The sequence below is a fragment of the Podarcis filfolensis genome (assembly GCF_964270895.1).
Source record: "Podarcis filfolensis genome assembly, chromosome: 2".
Classification (NCBI taxonomy): Eukaryota; Metazoa; Chordata; class Lepidosauria; order Squamata; family Lacertidae; genus Podarcis; species Podarcis filfolensis.
In genome coordinates this window covers 35,787,568-35,807,847 of record NC_139605.1, presented here as the reverse complement: position 1 = coordinate 35,807,847, position 20,280 = coordinate 35,787,568, and the positions used below count along the sequence as shown (strand labels likewise).

At 42.3% G+C, this 20,280-nt stretch overlaps 1 protein-coding gene across 3 annotated transcripts in view; it reads left to right on the top strand.

Moving 5' to 3' along the window:
- The first annotated feature begins 10,318 nt into the window (after nucleotides 1–10,318).
- The window catches only part of RAD18 (RAD18 E3 ubiquitin protein ligase), a 113,440-nt gene continuing 103,478 nt past the window's right edge, over nucleotides 10,319–20,280 (top strand). For 2 of the 3 annotated variants that reach the window (XM_083601784.1, XM_083601783.1), the window contains exons 1-2: nucleotides 10,319–10,453; nucleotides 15,384–15,465. In XM_083601784.1, coding sequence (XP_083457910.1) covers nucleotides 10,400–10,453; nucleotides 15,384–15,465 — 136 coding nt within the window. In that variant the 5' untranslated portion in view covers nucleotides 10,319–10,399. The remainder of the gene's footprint in view (nucleotides 10,454–15,383; nucleotides 15,466–20,280) is intronic. The other variant, XM_083601785.1, reaches the window with a different exon arrangement.

The following is a 20,280-nucleotide window of genomic DNA, read 5'->3' as shown; positions in this document are numbered from 1 at the left end:
GCGGTTGGGGATTCCTTCCTTTCTAGCTCTCCGTTGGGTGCTGGGGGAATCCCAGAAATACTCCAAAAGCAGCAGAGAAGTCTTACTGCTCTCCAAGCATCTCAGAAGTCTGCACTTTTCTGCATGCTCAGGAGAAGTACACCAATGCTTCCTGATGCTGCCCTCACCAGATCAAAAGACATGCTTACTTGTCGTGAGCAGACAAGCGCATATGTGGAGCATGATCAAGACGTACAGTTCTTCGGGGTTCTCCCTCTTTTCCCAATGTGACCTACCCCTTAACTTCCCCAAATATTCAACTCCTCCTCTGTTGTGCAGGCCTTCAGGTTGTTAGATGTGTTAGATTTGGGCCCACCATCCATTGTTGATACTACACTACACTTTGACTGTTGTGATCAGCAGAGTATGCAGAACTCCAGCAGAGTAGAGTAGTAGTTTGGACTTGATATCCTGCTTTATCACTACCCTAAGGGGTCTCAAAGCGGCTAACAATCTGCTTTCCCTTCCTCCCCCACAACAAACACTCTGTGAGGTGAGTAGGGCTGAGAGACTTCAGAGAAGTGTGACTAGCCCAAGGTCACCCAGCAGCTGCATGTGGAGGAGCAGGGAATCGAACCCGGTTCACCAGATTACGAGTCCACCACTCTTAACCACTACACCACACTGGCTCTCAAGAGACTTCAAGCACATCAGGGTTTTCCTGCTTTCCAGTAGTCACCCTTTTTCAGAGTCCCCAGTTAAGACACCTCCTTTCCCACTCAGCTCAGTTCAAAGTAGGTGTTGCCTCATGGCACAAGAGGAGCATAAGCACACTAGCGACATAAACTTTAGGAGATGCTGGTACATCACAAACTAATCTACAGTAATGAAATTCTCTGGTCTTAGAAATAAACCTTGTAAAGAGACAAGCATACAGAGAGATCCACTAGCACTTCACCATGCTAGCTCATCATGCTATACCGAACCATATAGTATGTAACTGTCAGCTTCGCCACAGATACCTTGCACTGAGCAAAAACCTTACTCTCGGTGAATACTTCTCGCCAATGCTGCTGAAGCTGACCTTGGCTTTATACCTGCCACTGCACGTACACACATTTCTTAGAGAAAGGGAGGGAGGGAGAGTCATCCTTCAAGCCTTGGGCTGTTTCCTGTGCAGCTGGGTCTTTCTCTAAACAATATCCAGACAAGGCAGGTGGGCTCCTCAAGACATGGTCCAAGCACTTAGTGCAAATTCACCCATTTTTCCAATTACGCCAACACTGGTCTGCCCTGTTTCTTCACCTCTAAAATGCCCCTCCACCTCTCTGTGCTTCTCCTGTCCATCCACGTGCCCTTTTCCTACTTCGCTCATCCTCCCTGAAATCCTTACAAAGCTCTCCCTCCTACCAAGAATGTAATTTTCCCAACAGCAGTCCCCTTCGCCCCCTACACAAACCTCTGTCCGTCGTTCATTCTGAATACCCCCTTGCTTTTATGCAATCCCACCAGCCAGGTGAGGGAGGTGACCAAGGGCAAGTTTAGTCAGAATTAGGTAGGCTTTTCCGAATGCAATAGGTTACACCTTGGTGAGAGAGCCTAGGATCTGGGCTTACAATCCTTGTTTCCAGCGCTCTAGGACACATGGTGTAGACTCATAACCATACTGTTTATGCCTTCGTATATGTCAGTAGAGTAATGTTCCTTTTTAATTTTCACCATGACTGCTGAGTGGACACCATGTGTTTTGCCTTGTGGATCTGCTGGACATACATGCAGTCAACGCACAAGTTCTGTATGAACAAGTACACTGTGGACAATGTCTAATGAAAGCAAAGTATGCTAAATGCGTAATGGCAGGGTGGATTCTGACTGTAATGGCACAACAATTAAGACTAAGAGAGGTGCTCAGAATGCAACGGTCTGGGGCAATTATTGCTATTAGCTATACAGAGCCATTTTGGCCCAAGTGCAATGCCTATTAACAACACAGTAGGCTTGTGTTCTTCAAACTGGTGTGCCCTTTAAACCTTGGGGGCACCATAGCAGTTTACCAGGCAGAAACAATTGGGAACGAAGGAACAGCCTGTGGTGGATGTTCAGCCTGTATATAACATTATGATGCATTTGGAAATAAACTGAATGGCAGCTTAAGATGACCTTAGAAGTCCCTGAATGTGATTCAGAAAAGCAGGCGAGTCTGTGCCAAGATGGTGAAAATTGCTTCTGTACCATTCAGAATAAAGGGAATGGAAAAACACTGAGCAGATAACATTGCTAAGGTCACAAGGAAGGTGGATTGTCAGAATGTCAGGATTTCTTTCTTTCTTGTCCTGCAGTTGCCACTGTAATCGATTTAAGGTTTACAGGATATGTTGGAAATGTCATTAGAAGTGCTGTAAAAATTTGCTCTCCCATTCAGTGGGAACACATCCAGAGTGTGAGGCTGCTATAAATAATAACCACATGTTTGTAGTTCCCTCTGCACCCTGGAGGGGAATATAAGTGCGAGTTTAATAAACTATCTGCAGATGCCTGGTTGATAGCAGAATCCCCCAAAGCCTACAAAGAAGTACATACTGTGAAAGGGAAGCTCTGGTTTTGTACAACTGTCTATAAATTGAGCTGGGTGGGAAATCCTACTGTAATTGGACTTATTTATATGGATTGAATAATATCTTTGGAAAGTAAAACCAAAACCAAAACAACAAGATGAATGGAAGAGAGCGAAGAAATAATACAGAAGACTTTCAGCACGTTCAAAGCACTTCACATAAATTATATTCAGCCAAAGTTCTGTTAGATACGTTATTATTATTGCTACCTCCATATTTCAGATTTGATATTTATTGCCTCCTTCCTCAACAAGTTACTTGCCTGCAGCAATATATTAACTAAGAAAGGCAACACATCTCCAAGCATCCTGTGGCTGCAATAACTGGTAGTTTGCTAAAAGAATGAAATCCGCCTCAAATTGATGCTCAATTCACTAAACATGAATTACAATCAAGCTGTGTATAAATGTTAGAAAGTAACTAAAGATGCAGTGTGGTTGCCAACGTATGCAACTTTCTTTTATAATGAGGGATAGTCCTTATTCCTGAATATCGTTCACAACACTGTCATTTCACAGAAACTTGCGGTACAATGAATGCTACAGAAACACACCCACGCCACCTGCCACCCCCAAAACCCCTCCTTTCTGAAATTTATTCTGCCAACGTTTACTCAGAACTACTCACAGATGAGAGTCTTTTGCAGGATGGAAAAACTTCCATTTGTATGTTAGTAGTGTAAACCGTAGAAGGGTCACGGGGGGCGTTGTGGTCTAAACCACTGAGCCTCTTGGGCTTGCCGATCGGAAGGTCGGCAGTTCGAATCCCCGCGACGGGATGAGCTCCCGTTGCTCGGTCCCAGCTCCTGCCAACCTAGCAGTTCGAAAGCACACCCCCCAAAAGAGCAAGTAGATAAATAGGTACCGCTCCGTCGGGAAGGTAAACAACTTTTCCGTGCGCTGCTCTGGTTTTGGTGTTCCGTTGCGCCAGAAGCGGCTTAGTCATGTTGGCCACATGAACTGGAAGCTGTCTGCGGACAAACGCCGGCTCCCTCAGCCTGCAACCCCAGAGTCGTCTGCGACTGGACTTAACTGTCAGGGGTCCTTTACCTTTACCTTTTAGTGTAAACTGCATAGTATGTTGGGAGCCTAGAAAGCAGGGCGATTTCCTGATGATCACACCTTACCAGAAGTATCTGCCCTAGAGGGTGGGCGGGATGGAGATATTACTGTTTATAAAAACCCACAGTACCTACATTTTAGTTATGCAAATATTCAGATTCCCATTATGATTAAGCATCTGTGCTGCTGGGGTGCTCTTAGTTGAAATACAACATGTCTAACTGAACTCATCAAATGGCACACTATATAATAATAATAATAATAATAATAATAATAATAATAATTATTTATTTATACCCCGCCCTCCCCAGCCAAGGCCAGGCTCAGAGCGGCTTACAAGCAATAATAAAAACAAGATGAATGATTACAACTTAAAAACAAAAATAAAATACAACATTAAAATAATGGAACATTAAAATATTAAAATGTAGCCTCATCGCAGGAGGAGAAGGAAAAGAAAAAAGAAAGAGAGGGAGGGAGGGAATCAAATTGGCTCCAAGCCAAAGGCCAGGCGGAACAACTCTGTCTTACAGGTCCTGCGGAAAGAAATCAGATCCTGCAGGGCCCTGGTCTCATGAGGCAGAGCGTTCCACCAGGCCGGAGCCAGAGTTGAAAAGGCCCTGGCTCTGGTTGAGGCCAATCTAACTTCCTTAGGGCCTAGGACCACTAGGGTGTTGTTATTTATGGACCTTGAGACTCTCCGTGGGGCATACCAGGAGAGGCGGTCCCATAGGTACGAGGGTCCTAGGCTGTGAAGGGCTTTAAAGGTCAAAAGCAGCACCTTAAATCTGACCCTGTACTCCACCGGGAGCCAGTGCAGCTTGAAAAGCACTGGGTGAATATGCTCCCATGGCAGAGACCCCGTGAGGAGCCTCGCTGCAGCATTCTGTACCCGCTGGAGTTTCTGGGACAGCTTCAAGGGCAGCCCCGCATAGAGCGAATTACAGTAGTCAAGCCTGGAGATGACCGTCGCATGGATCGCTGTGGCCAGGTTGGGGCGGGAAAGGTAAGGGACCAACTGCTTGATGCGGTGAAGGTGGAAAAATGTCGCCTTGGCTGTTGCTGTAACTTGCGCCTCCATGGAAAGGGAGGCATCAAGGATTACACCCAAACTCTTAATGGAAGGCAATGGCACTAATTGGGCCCCCGCAAGAGAAGGGAGTTGGTCCCTCATCCCCATGCCATCCCGACCTAGCCATAGGACCTCTGTCTTCGAAGGATTTAGTTTCAATCGGCTCCCACGAAACCATCCAGCCACAGCTTCCAAGCATCTGGTCAGTGTGTTTGGGGCCAAGTCAGTGTGGCCATCCATCAGCAGATAGAGCTGAGTGTCATCAGCATATTGGTGACAGCCCAGCCCAAAGCTCCGGATAATCTGGGCAAGGGGGCGCATAAAGATGTTAAAAAGCATTGGGGAGAGGATTGCACCCTGCGGCACTCCACACACCAAGGAGTGGCGCGACGACATTTCCCTCCCTAGTGCCAACCTCTGTCCCCGACCAGAGATAAAAGAGCACAGCCAGTTACGGGCTATGCCCTGTAACCCACATCTGCGAGGCGGTGGTCCAGAAGATCATGATTGACCATGTCAAAGGCTGCTGACAAATCTAAAAGGATCAGCAGTCCTGACCCGCCTCGATCTAGTTGTCTACGGAGATCATCTGTTAGGGCAACCAGAGCCGTCTCCGTCCCAAAACCAGGACAGAAACCGGACTGAAATGGATCTAATGCCGATGTTTCCTCCAGAAACCTACCAAGCTGTTCAGCAACCGCTCTCTCAATTACCTTACCCAGGTATGGAAGATTTGAAACTGGGCGGTAATTAGATAGGTCTAAGGGATCTAATGAAGTTTTCTTTAAGAGTGGACACACCACTGCTTCCTTCAGTTCCCCTGGGAATGTCCCCGTGTCAAGGGACAAATTGATAATTTCAACCAGGGCAGTCCGCGCAACATCTGGACACTCCCTAATCAGCCAAGACGGGCACGGATCAAGGAGGCAGGTGGTGGGTCTACCAACATGGAGGAATCTATCCACATCAGTAGGGAGTATCCGATCGAAATGGTCCAACACTGGACCTGAAGTCAGTCGAGGGGCCTCCAGTTCAGTCACTGTATCTAAATTGGCAGGGAGGTCACGGCGGAGCAACAGGACTTTCTCCGCAAAAAAGCTTGCGAATGCCTCACAGCTGTGGGTCGAATTTGTGCTTAAATTTGGTTGTCCTCCTAAGGACGTTATTGACCTAATTATTCTAAAAAGTTGTGCCGGGCGAGAGCTAGCAGATGCAATGGAAGCTGCAAAGTAAGATTTCTTAGCAGCTTTCATAGCCATCTCATAGGCTTTCATAAGCGTCCTATAAGATGTTCTTGAGGCTCCGTCACGAGTCCGTCGCCATACTCGCATACATGAATGACCTGGGGAAAGTCCTTTGGAATTCAACAGCAGTTATAAAAGGGAAGTTTGGAAAAATGTAGTTTGCACTTAATTTGTTTTAAAAGAACACTGTTTTAAAGTTACGTTGTGGATAAGGCATGTCAGGTCATATCCCTATAATAAGACTCCTGCTTATCTAAAGAATGGATATACTGTTATCTCCTAACTGCTGAACTGGGTGACCTGCTGGGTTGTTGCTGTCATGCCCTGGCAAAATGAAAAAAGCGTTTTCAGATTAAAAATGATGCAGCCAAGAACTCATGGAAGTGTAAATTACAAAATCTTATTTCACAAGAAATGGCTGAACTTTACAGAGACCTTTTCCCTGCACCACCTGCTAGATGTAATCTTTTGGTCATTGTGTCCTCTCCAGTTACTCTAATGAATTTGTGGCAGATACGAGATTTACCACAACGTATTAATCAAATAACTGGAAGTGCTTTGCCTTAGCCGTAAACCTGCAGGGGATAAGTCCCCAGGTGCTCAGTGCTGTAGGAATTTAAAATCATCATCATCATCATCATTATTGCTTGTGAGTGCTTGGTGCTGTACAAATGTCAGGTTGCATGGTTCGAGAGGATTATGTGGTTCATCTCAGGTGACAAAATTTATTGGGCTGTCCCTATCTGGAGGGTAAGAGATTAGCCACCCAAGTCCTAGTGACTCTTTGTGTAAAAAAATCTCAGCCACATCAAACTGCAGACTGATGTTGCTTTTGTGGAAAGAATAGGCCCTGGACAGGAGAAAAATGGAAGTAAGAAGTGGATTTTGATATATGATTCCAGTAAGTAGAAGTAACTGACCTACTGATTAGAGTGTTTAGAAGTTCCAAAACAGATAAAATACAAGCCCTGCTTTACAAATGTATTATAGGTACTGTGGCCATTGGACTATGTAAGATGTGTTTTGTTCAACAATTTTTGTAGCTTTGGAACGTGTTGTGTGCTATTGGTCAGCTAATTCTGCCCCATTGACCCAGAGCAAGCAGGAGTCCTATACTTGTCATCAATGGAGAGTTTCAGAAAGTCTTCTTACTCCTTGCCTTTGTGTGTGTGTGTGGCTTTATACAGCGTATAGGCTTTGCACCCAGGCTCCATTGCATCCTGAGTCTCCCTAGACATACAGTCTCTGTGGCTTTCTTCAGTCCAGTTAAATCAAACACAGAGAAACTGTGACATAATTCAATACAAATGGTTTCTTTGTCTTCTTGCCGCTGAGAGATAGTTTAGACTGTATTTTCAGATCTGTCCTGACATCTCTTAAAAGTACCAGCCAACAGAGAAATAAAATTGAAGTTGAAGTGATAAACGACATCCTTTTAAATAAAACCTTTCAAGGGCCTTTTTTGCAAATTGCGTTGACAGGCAGTGTCCAATAAGCAGAGTGGAAAACCATTAATTGGCTTCATTTTTATCTGCTGTTGCACTTTGAATTTAAACTAATATTGTTATGTAAAAGTGTTTAAAGTTCCCAGACAGACATAGAAAATGAAAGAAGCATGTGGTATATTCTGAGTACACAAGTGCCGAGGCATTAATAGAATCTTACACGATCTGAGCAATTAGTTCTGGTTCAAGGCATGGCCCTTAGTGTACGGCTTCTGCTAGCCACTCTCTGGGGGAATGTTCCAGTTTCTCACTCCTATTTCATATCTCCTTCCTAACCTCAACAGTGCTCTCATCAGGTATTGTTTTCATGTCTGCTTCACCTTCACAGTGTCAACATGACTTTCTAACAAGAACATTTAACGGAACTCCCAAAGACGTATGGCAGGATGTGGATGAGTCAGCAAAGGTGGAATACTTATTTAGAAACAATTTGGTGAAATAGACCCAGTGAACAAAAACACACCACTTAAAACTGGAAACTGAACAAGGTCACTTTCACCACTCTCTGTAGAATTATAAGCATACATGAACAGTAAACAATGTTAAAGACGAGAAGACAGTACGTATTGAATAATATATTTTGCACACTTTTTATATATATGAAAAAGCACAAGCAAATACAGGGGTAGAGACTATTGAACACTTGTATTTGATGAAATTTTATGGAAATGGGGAGTTCTATGCTACTGCAGAACTCTGAAGTTCCACAGCTGTTTTCATCACCATAAAGCTCTATTCTGCAATCTTACAGAAACCCATTTTGGTGTCTCATGAAGAACTCCCAGTTCAGCATCCCCTCCCCTTTTCTGCTCCTGCAATGGTTGTAAAACTTTAAATAATTTACAAGTGCCTGTCCTTCAATGGTACTCCCAAACCAGCCACCTCTGGTGGGCTGCATTGCCTTATAGTAGGGTCAAAAGAGAGTGCTTTCAAGCATATATAGATGTTTCTCATCATTGCTGAGTCACTGCTCTCCATCATCTGGGATACAGACCTTCATGCCCAAAGGCTTCCAGGCAGCTTTGTGTGTGATTTCTGAGCACAATTCAAAGTGTTGGTGCTGACCTTTAAAGCCCTAAATGGCCTTGGCTCAGTATACCTGAAGGAGCATCTCCACCCCCATCGTTCAGCCTGAGGTCCAGCGCCGAGGGCCTTCTGGCGCCTCCCTCACTACGAGAAGTGAGGTTACAGGGAACCAGGCAGAGGGCCTTTTTGGTAGTGGTGCCCGCCCTGTGAAACGCCCTCCCATCAGATGTCAAGGAAATAAACAACTATCTGACTTTTGGAAGACATCTGAAGGCAGCCCTATTTAGGGAAGTTTTAAAATGTTTGAAATTTTATTCTGTTTTTAGTCCTCTGTTGGGAGCTGCCCAGAGTGGCTGGGAAAATAATAATAATAATAATAATAATAATAATAATAATAATAATAGCAATTCCCTATAACAGCTCCTGGCATGCTCCAGATGTATCATCATCCTTGACCATTCAGCATAGTGGCTGGGTCCAACGGGAACTGGAGTCAAACAATACCACAAGGATCACAAGTTCTCCACCCGTGCCATTGCTGAGTGCAGTGCTAGATTACTTTCTGTGTACTGTATATAGGAGGTTGTGACTGGGAGGAGCTCTCCAGAGAAACCCTGGAGAGCGACTCCCAGTCAGTGCTGAGCTAGTCAGTGCTGAGCCAGGATTGCCTAAGGAAGCGCCAGAGCTGTAAATGGCTATTCAAAGTAAGGTTACCAGACATCCCCATTTCCCAGGGACAGTCCCCGGATTTACAAATCTGTCCCCTGACAAAATCCATCTATTTAGTAGGAAGTTGAAAAGTGTCCCCGGATTCACTGAAAAAAAAACTTGTAACCTTATCTCAAAGTCTTTGTAAAGCTGGTATCTCTGGATCATGTTCATCAGTTTTGTTGATTTAATGAAGCTAACTAGTTTTATTTGGATTTGGAATAAATGTGCAAATAAATTGGCGCTGCTTTGAATCGTGTTGTTACTATCATCCCAAGTGGGTCACGCAAACCGCTATTCTGGATACAGTACTTCTTTTGTAGGTAGTTTTGAGGTGGGGGGGTGGGGACTGGGAATGAGTTTACAGAACCAAGGGGGAGGGGTGGCCCAAAAAAGTTTGGGAATAACCACGGCTCTAGCTTTTCACAAGGCAGATCCCTATGTTTCCAACAGGAAATCAAGCAGAACTGGGAGCCACCTCCGTTTCCTTACTATGAATATAGTGGACGCTCAGGTTGCGAACGTGATCCGTGCGGGAACTGGGAGGCACGTTCGCAACCCGCAGAGCGCCGCATCTGCGCATGCGCGGGTCACAATTCGGTGCTTCTGCGCATGCGCGATTTAGTGTTTATCTGCATGCGCGAGCGCCGAAACCCAGAAGTAACCTGTTCAGGTACTTCCGGGTTCGGCGCAGTGCGCAACCTGAAAACGTGCAACCTGAAGCGTCTGTAACCCGAGGTATGACTGTAGAGTGGCTGGGGTATAAATAAATAAATTATTATTATTATTATGAACATACACACGTCTATGTACAGTAAGCCCTTGAATACAAGACTCTTGAGTCCCCATATCTCTTCCAGGTGGGAAACCAGGTGGCTGGAGGCTGACTTGGCAGGAAATTCATTCCCCAAACACTCTCATCATCAGCCTGCCTGCTCCACTAGCGAACAGCGGCGTAGTAAGCGGAGTCAATTGCCCTCCCTTGCTTCTGCCCCGCTGCAAGGGAATTAGAATGGAGCGCGATTTGCTTTAAGAAACACGGGAGGGGGGGCAACAAACTACATTACCCATGAGCCTCAGCGCCGGAAACGAGTGCGTGGCGTCCCGCGCGCTCCGGAAGGCGGAGAGCGCGGGTGATTCGGAGTTTGGGAGGCGAGGAGGGCGGAGTTCAGGCACCGGCGGGGAAATCATGTCTGTCCCGGCGGCTGAGTCTCCGTGGCCTCAGCCTCTCCAGGCGCTGAAAGTAAGTAAGGGGCCAGCAAGCTGCGGGGAAGAACCTGCCGGAGGGGCCCTTATCCCTATGGCAAGCGAGGCAAGAAATGCCCAAGAGCGCTTCTGAGCATGTGCGGAGTGCCTGCCGCGGAAGAGCCGTCCGCAGCCCCGTATGTTTGTGTAGGTGGGTGGAATGGTTGCTGGAGCAAAATCAAGGTTCCTTCAGTTTGGAAGCTGGGGCCTCCGGGTCGCTTCTCGAAAGGCTCGCCTTGGAGCCGAAGCTTCTCAGGGGCGGCGGCAGAGGGGACCACACTTAAAGCTTCCAATTAACTTAAAGGACATCTCTCTTGAAAGGTTGCTGTCTGAGGTCCTCAAATCCTTTGCCGCTCTTGGGTAGTTATGCCGGATTGTATAAGCCAAACAAGCTATAGTTTAGGGCCCCACTCTCTTGGCGGCCCCCCAAAAATTTAAAGGAAGAAAAACCTGGATGTACATTTCCAACATATAAGATAAAAAACAAATAAAATAAAACCTACATACAGCAATAGTGTCTTGTGTGGTGTAGACTGCTATGATGTAAGTAATGGGCCCCACCTCCTAGCCTGCTCCCTAATATATCACTGGTTTGCTCATTTCTATATACAGTCATACTTCATGTTACATTCTTTCAGGTTATGTCCCACGGCAACCTGGAAGTACCAGAAAGGGCTACTTCTGGGTTTCGCCGCTCACACATGCGCAGACGCGCAAAATGATGTCATGCTCATGTGCAGAAGCAGCGAATCACAACCCGCATGTGCGCAGACGCTCCACTGCGGGTTGCGTTCCTTTCATTTTGTGAACGGGCCTCTGGAATGGATCCCGTTCGCAACCAGAGGTACCACTGTATAGGGTGCTTACATTCTCCTAAACCACTGAGCTTAGGGTTTGCTGATTGGAAGGTCAGTGGTTCGAATCCCCACGACAGGATGAGCTCCTGTTGTTCGGTCCCACCTCCTGCCAACCTAGCAGTTTGAAAGCACGTCAAAGTGCAAGTAGATAAATAGGTACCGCTCCAGCGGGAAGGTAAACGGCGTTTCTGTGTGCTGCTCTGGTTCACCAGAAGTGGCTTAGTCATGCTGTACGCCGGCTCCCTCAGCCTATAGAGCGAGATGAGCGCTCAACCCCAGAGTTGTCCGCGACTAGACCTAATGGTCAGGGGTACCTTTACCTTTTACATTCTGCTATTTATAATTATTAGTAGTTTGCATCATATATTTACACCTGTTATTATTTCATGTTAACAGCAAGTTTCTAGAGACTAGATGATGAGTCTTTGTAAATTGTGTTTCTAAAGGAACTTTCGTTATTGCCAAATGCCAATGTGTTTGCATTATTAAGTTTGTTATGAATAAAAAATCATTTAAAGTTAGAGCTTAATAATTATTTCACTATGAATATACTTCTTAATTGCGTTTCACTATTAATATACTTTCTAATTGTATTTCAGTTCAACAATTACTTTGATAAAATACATATGTTGTTTTGTGCAAATGGCTTTAGATACCTATTTGGTCCATAAATTACCATATAGCATATATTCAACACAAAAAACAAAGGACAGCTGGACATATAAAGGGCCCCACACCTTCAGTAGCTTAGGGCCTCATTATACCTAAATCCGGCCTGCTTGGCGGGTGGTGATATATGCGGGTGTGCATGCACACCTATATATAGCCTATGTATTTGCTTTTTTTTAAAATAAAATATTTATTAAAGTTTTTAAAGGTACAAAAAGAAAAATCAAGAAAAACATCATTTTAAACAAAAAAAGATGAAATACAAAAAAGAAAAAAGAAAGATCAAAAAGAAAAAACAAAGAATTAAAATCCCTTAAACAAAAAGAAAAATCAAGAAAAAATGCAGCAAATCTTCCCATTTGTTTTCTTTCGTTAGCTTATTTCCCTGACCTCCTCACACCTCCCTTTTTTGTATTCTAAGTCAGTTATCCATTTCAGCAAATCCTTTCCCTCTTTTCAAATTTTTGTCCTGTAAATTTATCTTGATATTGATATAAATTTACTTTCCCTCCTTTCACCAATTAACAGTCTGTTTTTTCTAAATCTTTGTAACATTTCTGCTAAAATCACATGAATTCATTCCAACATCCTTCTAACATTCATTAATCTTACAATGCTTCTGTAAATAATCTTTGAATTTCTTCCAATCTTCCTCCACCGACTCTTCTCCCTGGTCTCGGATTCTGCCAGTCATTTCCGCCAATTCCATATAGTCCATCACCTTCATCTGCCATTCTTCCAGAGTGGGTAAATCTTGTGTCTTCCAATGCTTTGCAATAAGTATTCTTGCTGCTGTTGTAGCATACATAAAGAAAGTTCTGTCCTTCTTTAGCACCAATTGGCCGACCATGCCCAGGAGAAAGGCCTCTGGTTTCTTCAGAAAGGTATATTTAAATACCTTTTTCATTTCGTTATAAATCATCTCCCAGAAAGCCTTGATCCTTGGGCATGTCCACCAAAGGTGAAAGAATGTACCTTCAGTCTCTTTACATTTCCAACATTTATTATCGGGCAAATGATAGATTTTCGCAAGCTTGACTGGTGTCATGTACCACCTGTATATCATTTTCATTATATTCTCTCTTAAGGCATTACATGCCGTGAACTTCATACCTGTGGTCCATAACTGTTCCCAGTCAGCCATCGTAATGTTGTGTCCAACATCTTGTGCCCATTTAATCATAACAGATTTCACCGTTTCATCCTGAGTGTTCCATTTCAACAGCAAGTTATACATTCTTGACAAATTCTTAGTTTTGGAATCTAACAGTTCTGTTTCCAATTTTGATTTTTCCACCTGGAAGCCAATCTTTTTATCCAAATTATATGCCTCCATTATTTGATAATAGTGAAGCCAATCTCGCACTCTATTTTTTAATTTTTCAAAACTCTGCAGTTTTAATCTGTCTCCCCTCTTGTTCCAAAATTTCCCAATATTTCGGCCATTTAGCCTCCATATTGAGCTTTTTCTGAGCCTTCGCTTCCATTGGTGACTGCCACCTTGGGGTTTTATTTTCAAGCAAATCCTTGTATCTTATCCAAACATTAAACAGTGCTTTTCTGACAATATGGTTTTTAAACGCTTTATGTGCTTTGACCTTATCATACCACAAATATGCATGCCACCCAAAAACGTTGTTAAAACCTTCTAAATCCAACACATCAGTGTTCTCAAGAAGCATCCATTCTCTCAGCCAGCAAAAAGCGGCTGATTCATAATAAAGTTTTAAGTCTGGCAGGGCAAATCCACCTCTTTCCTTAGTGTCAGTTAATATCTTAAATTTTATTCGAGGTTTCTTGCCCTGCTAGACAAATCTAGAGATATCTCTCTGCCACTTCTTGAAACACTCCATTTTATCTAATATTTACAATGTTTGAAACAAAAACAACATCCTTGGCAATACATTCATCTTTATCGCAGCAATTCGGCCTAGCAATGATAACTTCAGGTTTGACCATATTTCTAAATCCTTTTTCACTTCCATCCAACATTTTTCATAATTATCCTTAAACAGATTCACATTCTTGGCAGTCATGTTAACCCCTAGGTATTTCACTTTCTTAACCAGTGTTAACCCTGTCTCCTTCTGAAACCTTTCTCTCTCCATCACTGTTAGATTTTTCTCTAAGACTTTAGTTTTCATCTTATTCAACTTAAATCCCGCTACTTGTCCGAATTCTTGAATCAATTCCAGTACTCTTTTGGTACTAGATTCTGGCTCCTGTAGTGTCAATACCAAATCGTCAGTATTTGCTAGCCACATTGATAAATTGCTCTTCACAATGAAGTCTAAACCCTGGAAATAGTGCTAGATGCAGCTGTTAATATTAACTGCAAGTGGGACAAAATGCAACTTTCTCATAAATTCAGGCCTCTCGTTTTACTAAACTTCCAGGGCTAGAGGTGGCTGATAAATAGTTGCATTTTTTCCTACACTGGGCAGGATTCACCTTACACTTGCACCTCTGAAACAGGGCTCCCCTCCATCCCTCTGAGTGTTGGGTGTACCCCCAGAACAGCATGCAGGGGGAGCGAGGATTGTTTTGTCAGGCAAGCTGGTATGCTAGCGCAGCTGGAACATTTGTGACATTGAATTCTTTGCCCTTTTAAAGAATTTAGCTTCACCCTGAAGCTCTATAAAACTGTACTGAAGCTGTCACAAAGGAGACTTGCACCTCACTCGTGTCTCTGTATGTCTGTGTGAATCATTCTATCATGCGCTTTCTTTTAGTGTGTTTTGTTCACCTGCCATGATAAATGTGGAAAAGGTGGTTGCCACATCTACATTAATGTGTCGGGGAAAAAGATCTGTGTCTGTTTACACAGGGTAACTTGGTATCATTTCTCAAAAAGGATTAAAATGGTTTCAGGCTTGGCCCCTGATAAACCGCCTGTGGGTGTTTCTATCAATAGAGAGCAGAAATCAAATAAAAAACAAAGATAGCCTTCACATTGGGGCAATATCTTTATTCGGCTAAAAGTACTGTATTGTCAAAATACTGATTTAGATTGTTTTGAACACTGCTTGTAAGCTTGTGGGCAGTGCCTGCTTTTATTTTTGAATTTTGTACTTAGGGTGGTCAACTAAGTTTTCATCTGTGTAGGCCTACTGAAACTAAAGGACATAACTTAGTCATGTTCATTAATTTCAGTAGGACTACTCTGAGTAAAACTTAGTTGAATACCAACTTAAACAATTTTAAGCACAATAAATCATAATGATCGTATTTTGTCAGTAAGCTATTATGTTGCCTCTATTATGTAATTGTGGCGGTAATTTTATCCAGCTATTCTTTCTCAGTAAATAGTTTCTCCAAATGAAAAACTTTACTTTTGAAATGTAATCTGACCTGTTCATTTTGCCAGATCTTTATAAACAAACTTTTAAAATCCCATTTCAGGAAGTGGATAACTTGTTGCGTTGTGGAATATGCTTTGACTACTTCAATATTGCAATGATCATTCCTCAGTGTTCACATAATTGTAAGTATACAAGTTATTTATTTCATTTTTGTTTCCTGTTAATGTATTGTTTTATATCACTGCTTAGTTATTTTTGAATTTTTAAAATCCAATATGTGAGTGCTAACATACATAAACTAGAAATTTTAATCTTTAGGGTAGGGTGGTATTGGGAGTTTGTAATTTACAGAAATTGATGGCAGACTTGTTGATTCACCAGGTTTCATTATAGTTCTGTTATGCTCGTCATAAGTGGCTCTTGCTGTCTGCTTTAAATAGGAGGTTCTTGGTTGCCTGCAACCTATTATGCTACAGTGCCCTGAGTGCAAGGCAAGCAGTACAATACAACCTGGTGGTGCTGACCTGACCTCTAACTTGATCCTAAGCATATTTACTTGGAAGCAAGTAGCACTTATTTCTGAATAAGTGTGCTTAGTGATATGGCTGTTGGACCATAGCTAAGGTCCAGGACTCTAAAGTTTGGGATATGCGTATTTTATTTTTTTAATTTTTTTAATTCCATATATGAGTCACTGCCCATAAAGTATCTTGAAGTGACTTCAGAATTTTAAAAAATACCCAATTTCATATATAAAAGACAATTATAATAATTTAAAAATATTAAAAACTCTTCCATATGTAAAAATGTGGATGCCAGGAGGAGGTGCAGACAGCTATCAAAGACAGTAGTCCATTTGGGGATGGAGAGAGGGAGGCAGAGGCCATTCTCTCAGTTCTCATGGATGGTCAGGATGTAAGTTCTCATTTGTTCTCAAGGTCCTTCACCACAAAACTTAGCACTTGCCCTGGGCCTATGGAAGACATGAAAGTCATATATGGCTGTCATAAGGAAGATGGTAAGGAAGCAGTCCTAGCTCAGAGCGTCTGTTATGTATGCAAAAGTTCCATGGTTCAATTTCTGGAATCTCCAGGTTGGGCTGGGAGAGAACCGTGTCTGAAATCCTGGAGAGCTACTGCCATTGAGAGTAGACAGCTAGATGGACCAATGGTCTGACTCTGTTTAAGGCAGCTTTCTATCACAGCAAACACTAGAAATATAAGGGTCTAAACTATTTATGGAGCAAAAAGATGTGTGGGGCTGCTAAACAAAACTATTTGTGGTCCGGTCTTATTTTAATTGATTTTAGAATAGTTGTATCATTAATTACAGTGGTATGATACAATCAAATTATTAGATGCTCAAAGTGACTTGGAAATAGCGGTATGTTTTTCCCACCTTAGGTCTCCTGGTTTAGCCTGTTTGCAATGCGCAGTTTGCATGCATGACTTCCTTTTTTCTACTTTTGTTTGATGTTTATCATAAGTTGATTTACCTTTTAAAACATGAGATTTGCATGCTATTGACCATATGTCATGGTTAGCTAACCTGCAGTATTCAGCTGTGTTTTTTCTGCCCCTCCCCTCAATTACTCCACTGTCTTCTGCAAAACCTTTTTATGTTCTCGGTTTGCATGTAGATCTTTTTGGAGCTTTGCATGAACACCTTTTTTAAAAACCCAGTTCTTCAGGAAGTGTGCAGAAGTGAACATTACCAACCTTAGCTATCATGTTTCTCAGTGAGCAAAATGAAGGTTTGTGGGCGGAGGGATATGCAAAATAGTCGTTTCTATTTGTTGTTAATCTTGCAATACTGATGTCAAGAGCTTTATTTACCTAATGTACAAGGCTTGCACAAGAGTGATCAACAGGCCTTGTACAAGACCTCCACATTATTATTTTAAAGCCTGCTGTAGGTACTCTGATTAGTTTCCAAGGTAATCGCTCACATTTACTTTGCAGAGATCTTGAGTGACTCACTCCTTTGAAAACCAGCATACCTTCTGCATGCATCTATCAGAGGAAATAAGTGTTTTTCCTTTAGCATTGTGAGCAGCCAGAAACAAAATGGTTTGGTTATTCTCATGCTAGGAGCAAATGGAGGTAGGGGTGTGTCAATAAGGACCAGCCACAAAAATATTGTCATATGTGCCACAAGCTACTCACCTAACAATTGTGCTAATGTGCTTCCCCATCACAATTGAATGCAGATACATGACAAGTTTACTTTCCAGATTTTCTGTGGTAAGATAGAAACTTAAATGTGTGGGGGTTTTTTTGTAAAATGGAAAAATGAGAGGCTGGCATTTTGATGATGGCAATGTCTTGTGGACAGTGCAAAAAAAAGACCCTTCTGTGCATTATTAACACCAATTCCACAATAAACTTCCACCTGATCCCGAAAGCTAGCATAGTGTGAGAAAATGTAGCCGTTTACTCTATTTTCATCATTCATAACCTCATGAGCTTCTGTTAGGTCTCCTAGATGTGTTTCTCTGAACAAAGAAGTTTCTGCCTCTTTAGTATTTCTTTGCAGTAAAAATATTCACCCATGTTCTTTTCAGCTGTAGTTTCCTGTAGCTGCTGCTGCTCTTATGAAACCGTTTTTGAGATGGGATGACTGTGACTGTAGACAAAGTTCTGAATATGCCATAGATCTGTATAGTGGCACTGTGAAGATCATATTGTTTAGAGAGCTTCATCCACCTTTGTAAAAATAGTAAAAAAGGCTATAGCTAAGATTTTATTAAAACATTGCTGGCATTGTGGTATAGTTCTGACTGTGCTGAACAGCTTGGGGTCCCTTGTCCTGGTTTCCTTTCTCTGGTGTTTAATGTAGTTGGATATTCCTGAGACTGGGCTGGACAGTAGTTGGTTCTTCTTACTTGGCGATTCAGTTGAGTGCTGTAATTAGTTTTGTAGGTACAGTTCTTTAGACAGAGATCTACTGCAGTGTCACCGCAAATATAAATGAGGTGTAGTGCTGAAGACTGTTCTTTTGGTTCAGCTTCAGTGTTTATCTCTAAGTGTGTTCCAGCTCCTCCGGGACATTAATATTGAACATAACATCAACCAGTCCTTTCACGTTCTAAAATGTCTTGGTGCTCAAGGGATTGCCAGACAGACCAATTAAGCTGATCCATATTCATGCAGCTCCAAAGCTTCCCTTCCAGTATGGATTTTCATATATGGCATTTTGAATTATGTATCATTAATTGTGTCGACTACTTAATTGATTGACAGGGTAGACGTTGAACAGGAACTTTGTTAATGGCTCCAGTGCTTCTTAGTATTCATCATAAAAGGTGATGTAAATGGATTAGTTACTAATTTTAAACTTGCGTCAACACCAGTGCTATAGTGAACAAGGAATTTGTCACTTATTCAAAACACATCTTAATGTGGTATGGTGGTTTGATGTGAGTTCTGCAAGACCTGGTTGTTGCTTCTTTGATTGTCTCATCTCCACATGGCCTGGAGGGTGGGAACTGACTGATTCCAGTTACATAGCCTCCTGTTGCCTAGAGAGAAGCCCCACTCAATTTGTTATGGGAAGAATTATTGGTAGTAAAGGTTTATGGGCTCTCTGATGAGACGAGGAGGAGCTCATGATGGAGGATCCCTTAAGCCTTGATGATGCCCTAGATGAGAGCTTGGATACAAGGTTGCCCAGCTGAGAGATGGGCTGTCCAATTACTGTTTGTGAGAACTGGTGAACTTCCTTGGTATTGGATTTCTCTGTGAGCTTGTTTTTTGCTTCTCTTACGTTGATAAAGATGAACAACTTCCAGTTTCCCCAGTCTTATTTTAATACTGCTTCTGTGATGGAAATTAATTGGTTTAAAATGTAACCTTTTGATACTTAAAAGCCTTTTCTGCTGCAGATCCCTTTGTGATTTGGATTCATTAGTGAAAAATTGTTCAGTTGAATGTGGATATTTTAATTCTTGTGAAAGAAAAGTTTTTCATACATTCAGGGTAGCTCTAATTGTAATATTTGTTAGCTTGCTAGTATAACTATATCATTCATTTACTGGTTGGGGCTATATATTTACTGTTCTTGCAAGCTGATTTGAGCATACTGTAATTTGGATTAAGAAGCATATATATAAATTTGTTGATTCCAAATGGTTGGATTAAATAATGTTGTCCCTTGAGGACAAGAACTTAAAGGTTTTGTTTCCTAAAAGGAGGGGTTGCCTAAAACACTGTCTAGGATCTGGCTGAAAGAAAGATGGTTTTTCCAAAACAAAGTATTGATATTCGTGACAGAAGGTAGGCTACTTAAGTTTTTCTGCCACAGGCTTCTGACTGTCTAACTTAAAGGACAGGGATGAGTTTCATGTCCTAAACTGAAGAAAAAACCTAAACTTATGCTACCATTGACCATGGGTGCCTGATGCAAAAGGTTTCCATGCCAACATGGGTTGCTGGATCTTTACCTTCAAAAACACAAGGGAATGTCAACTAACCTAACAATCCACGAAACCTTTAGAACAGCATTTGTTGGAATCCTAGAGTTGGAAGAGACCCCGAGGGTCATCTAACCCAACCCAAAGGTAATTTTGTTCTCACCTGAGCTAATGATTGCACTAGCAGAGCACCCTGTATTTATTTAATTTTTTTTAATTGAATATGTTTTTAATCGAATTTTTTTTAATTGAATATGTTTTTAATTTTTTTTTAAATCCACACGTCTTGGCTGTAGTTAGAATTCTGTGTAGAAAGAACTGGTGTACTCCAAGGTGTTCACCTGTACAGGGATGTTCTGAAATGTATGGTTTGTTTATCTTAGGAAGTAGCTGGCAGGACCAAAGTATGGCATAGCATTTCCTGTTTGCATGTGGTCCATTATGGCCCATTAGATGTATGTTATGAACTATGAATGTGTTTCATCCTACTTGCAAGGTTGCATCGTATAGTTTCCTCTACTTTGTGAGGTTGCTCTTCTGATAAATGTTTTTCACCATTAAAACGATGAGCACAAAGTTAATACGC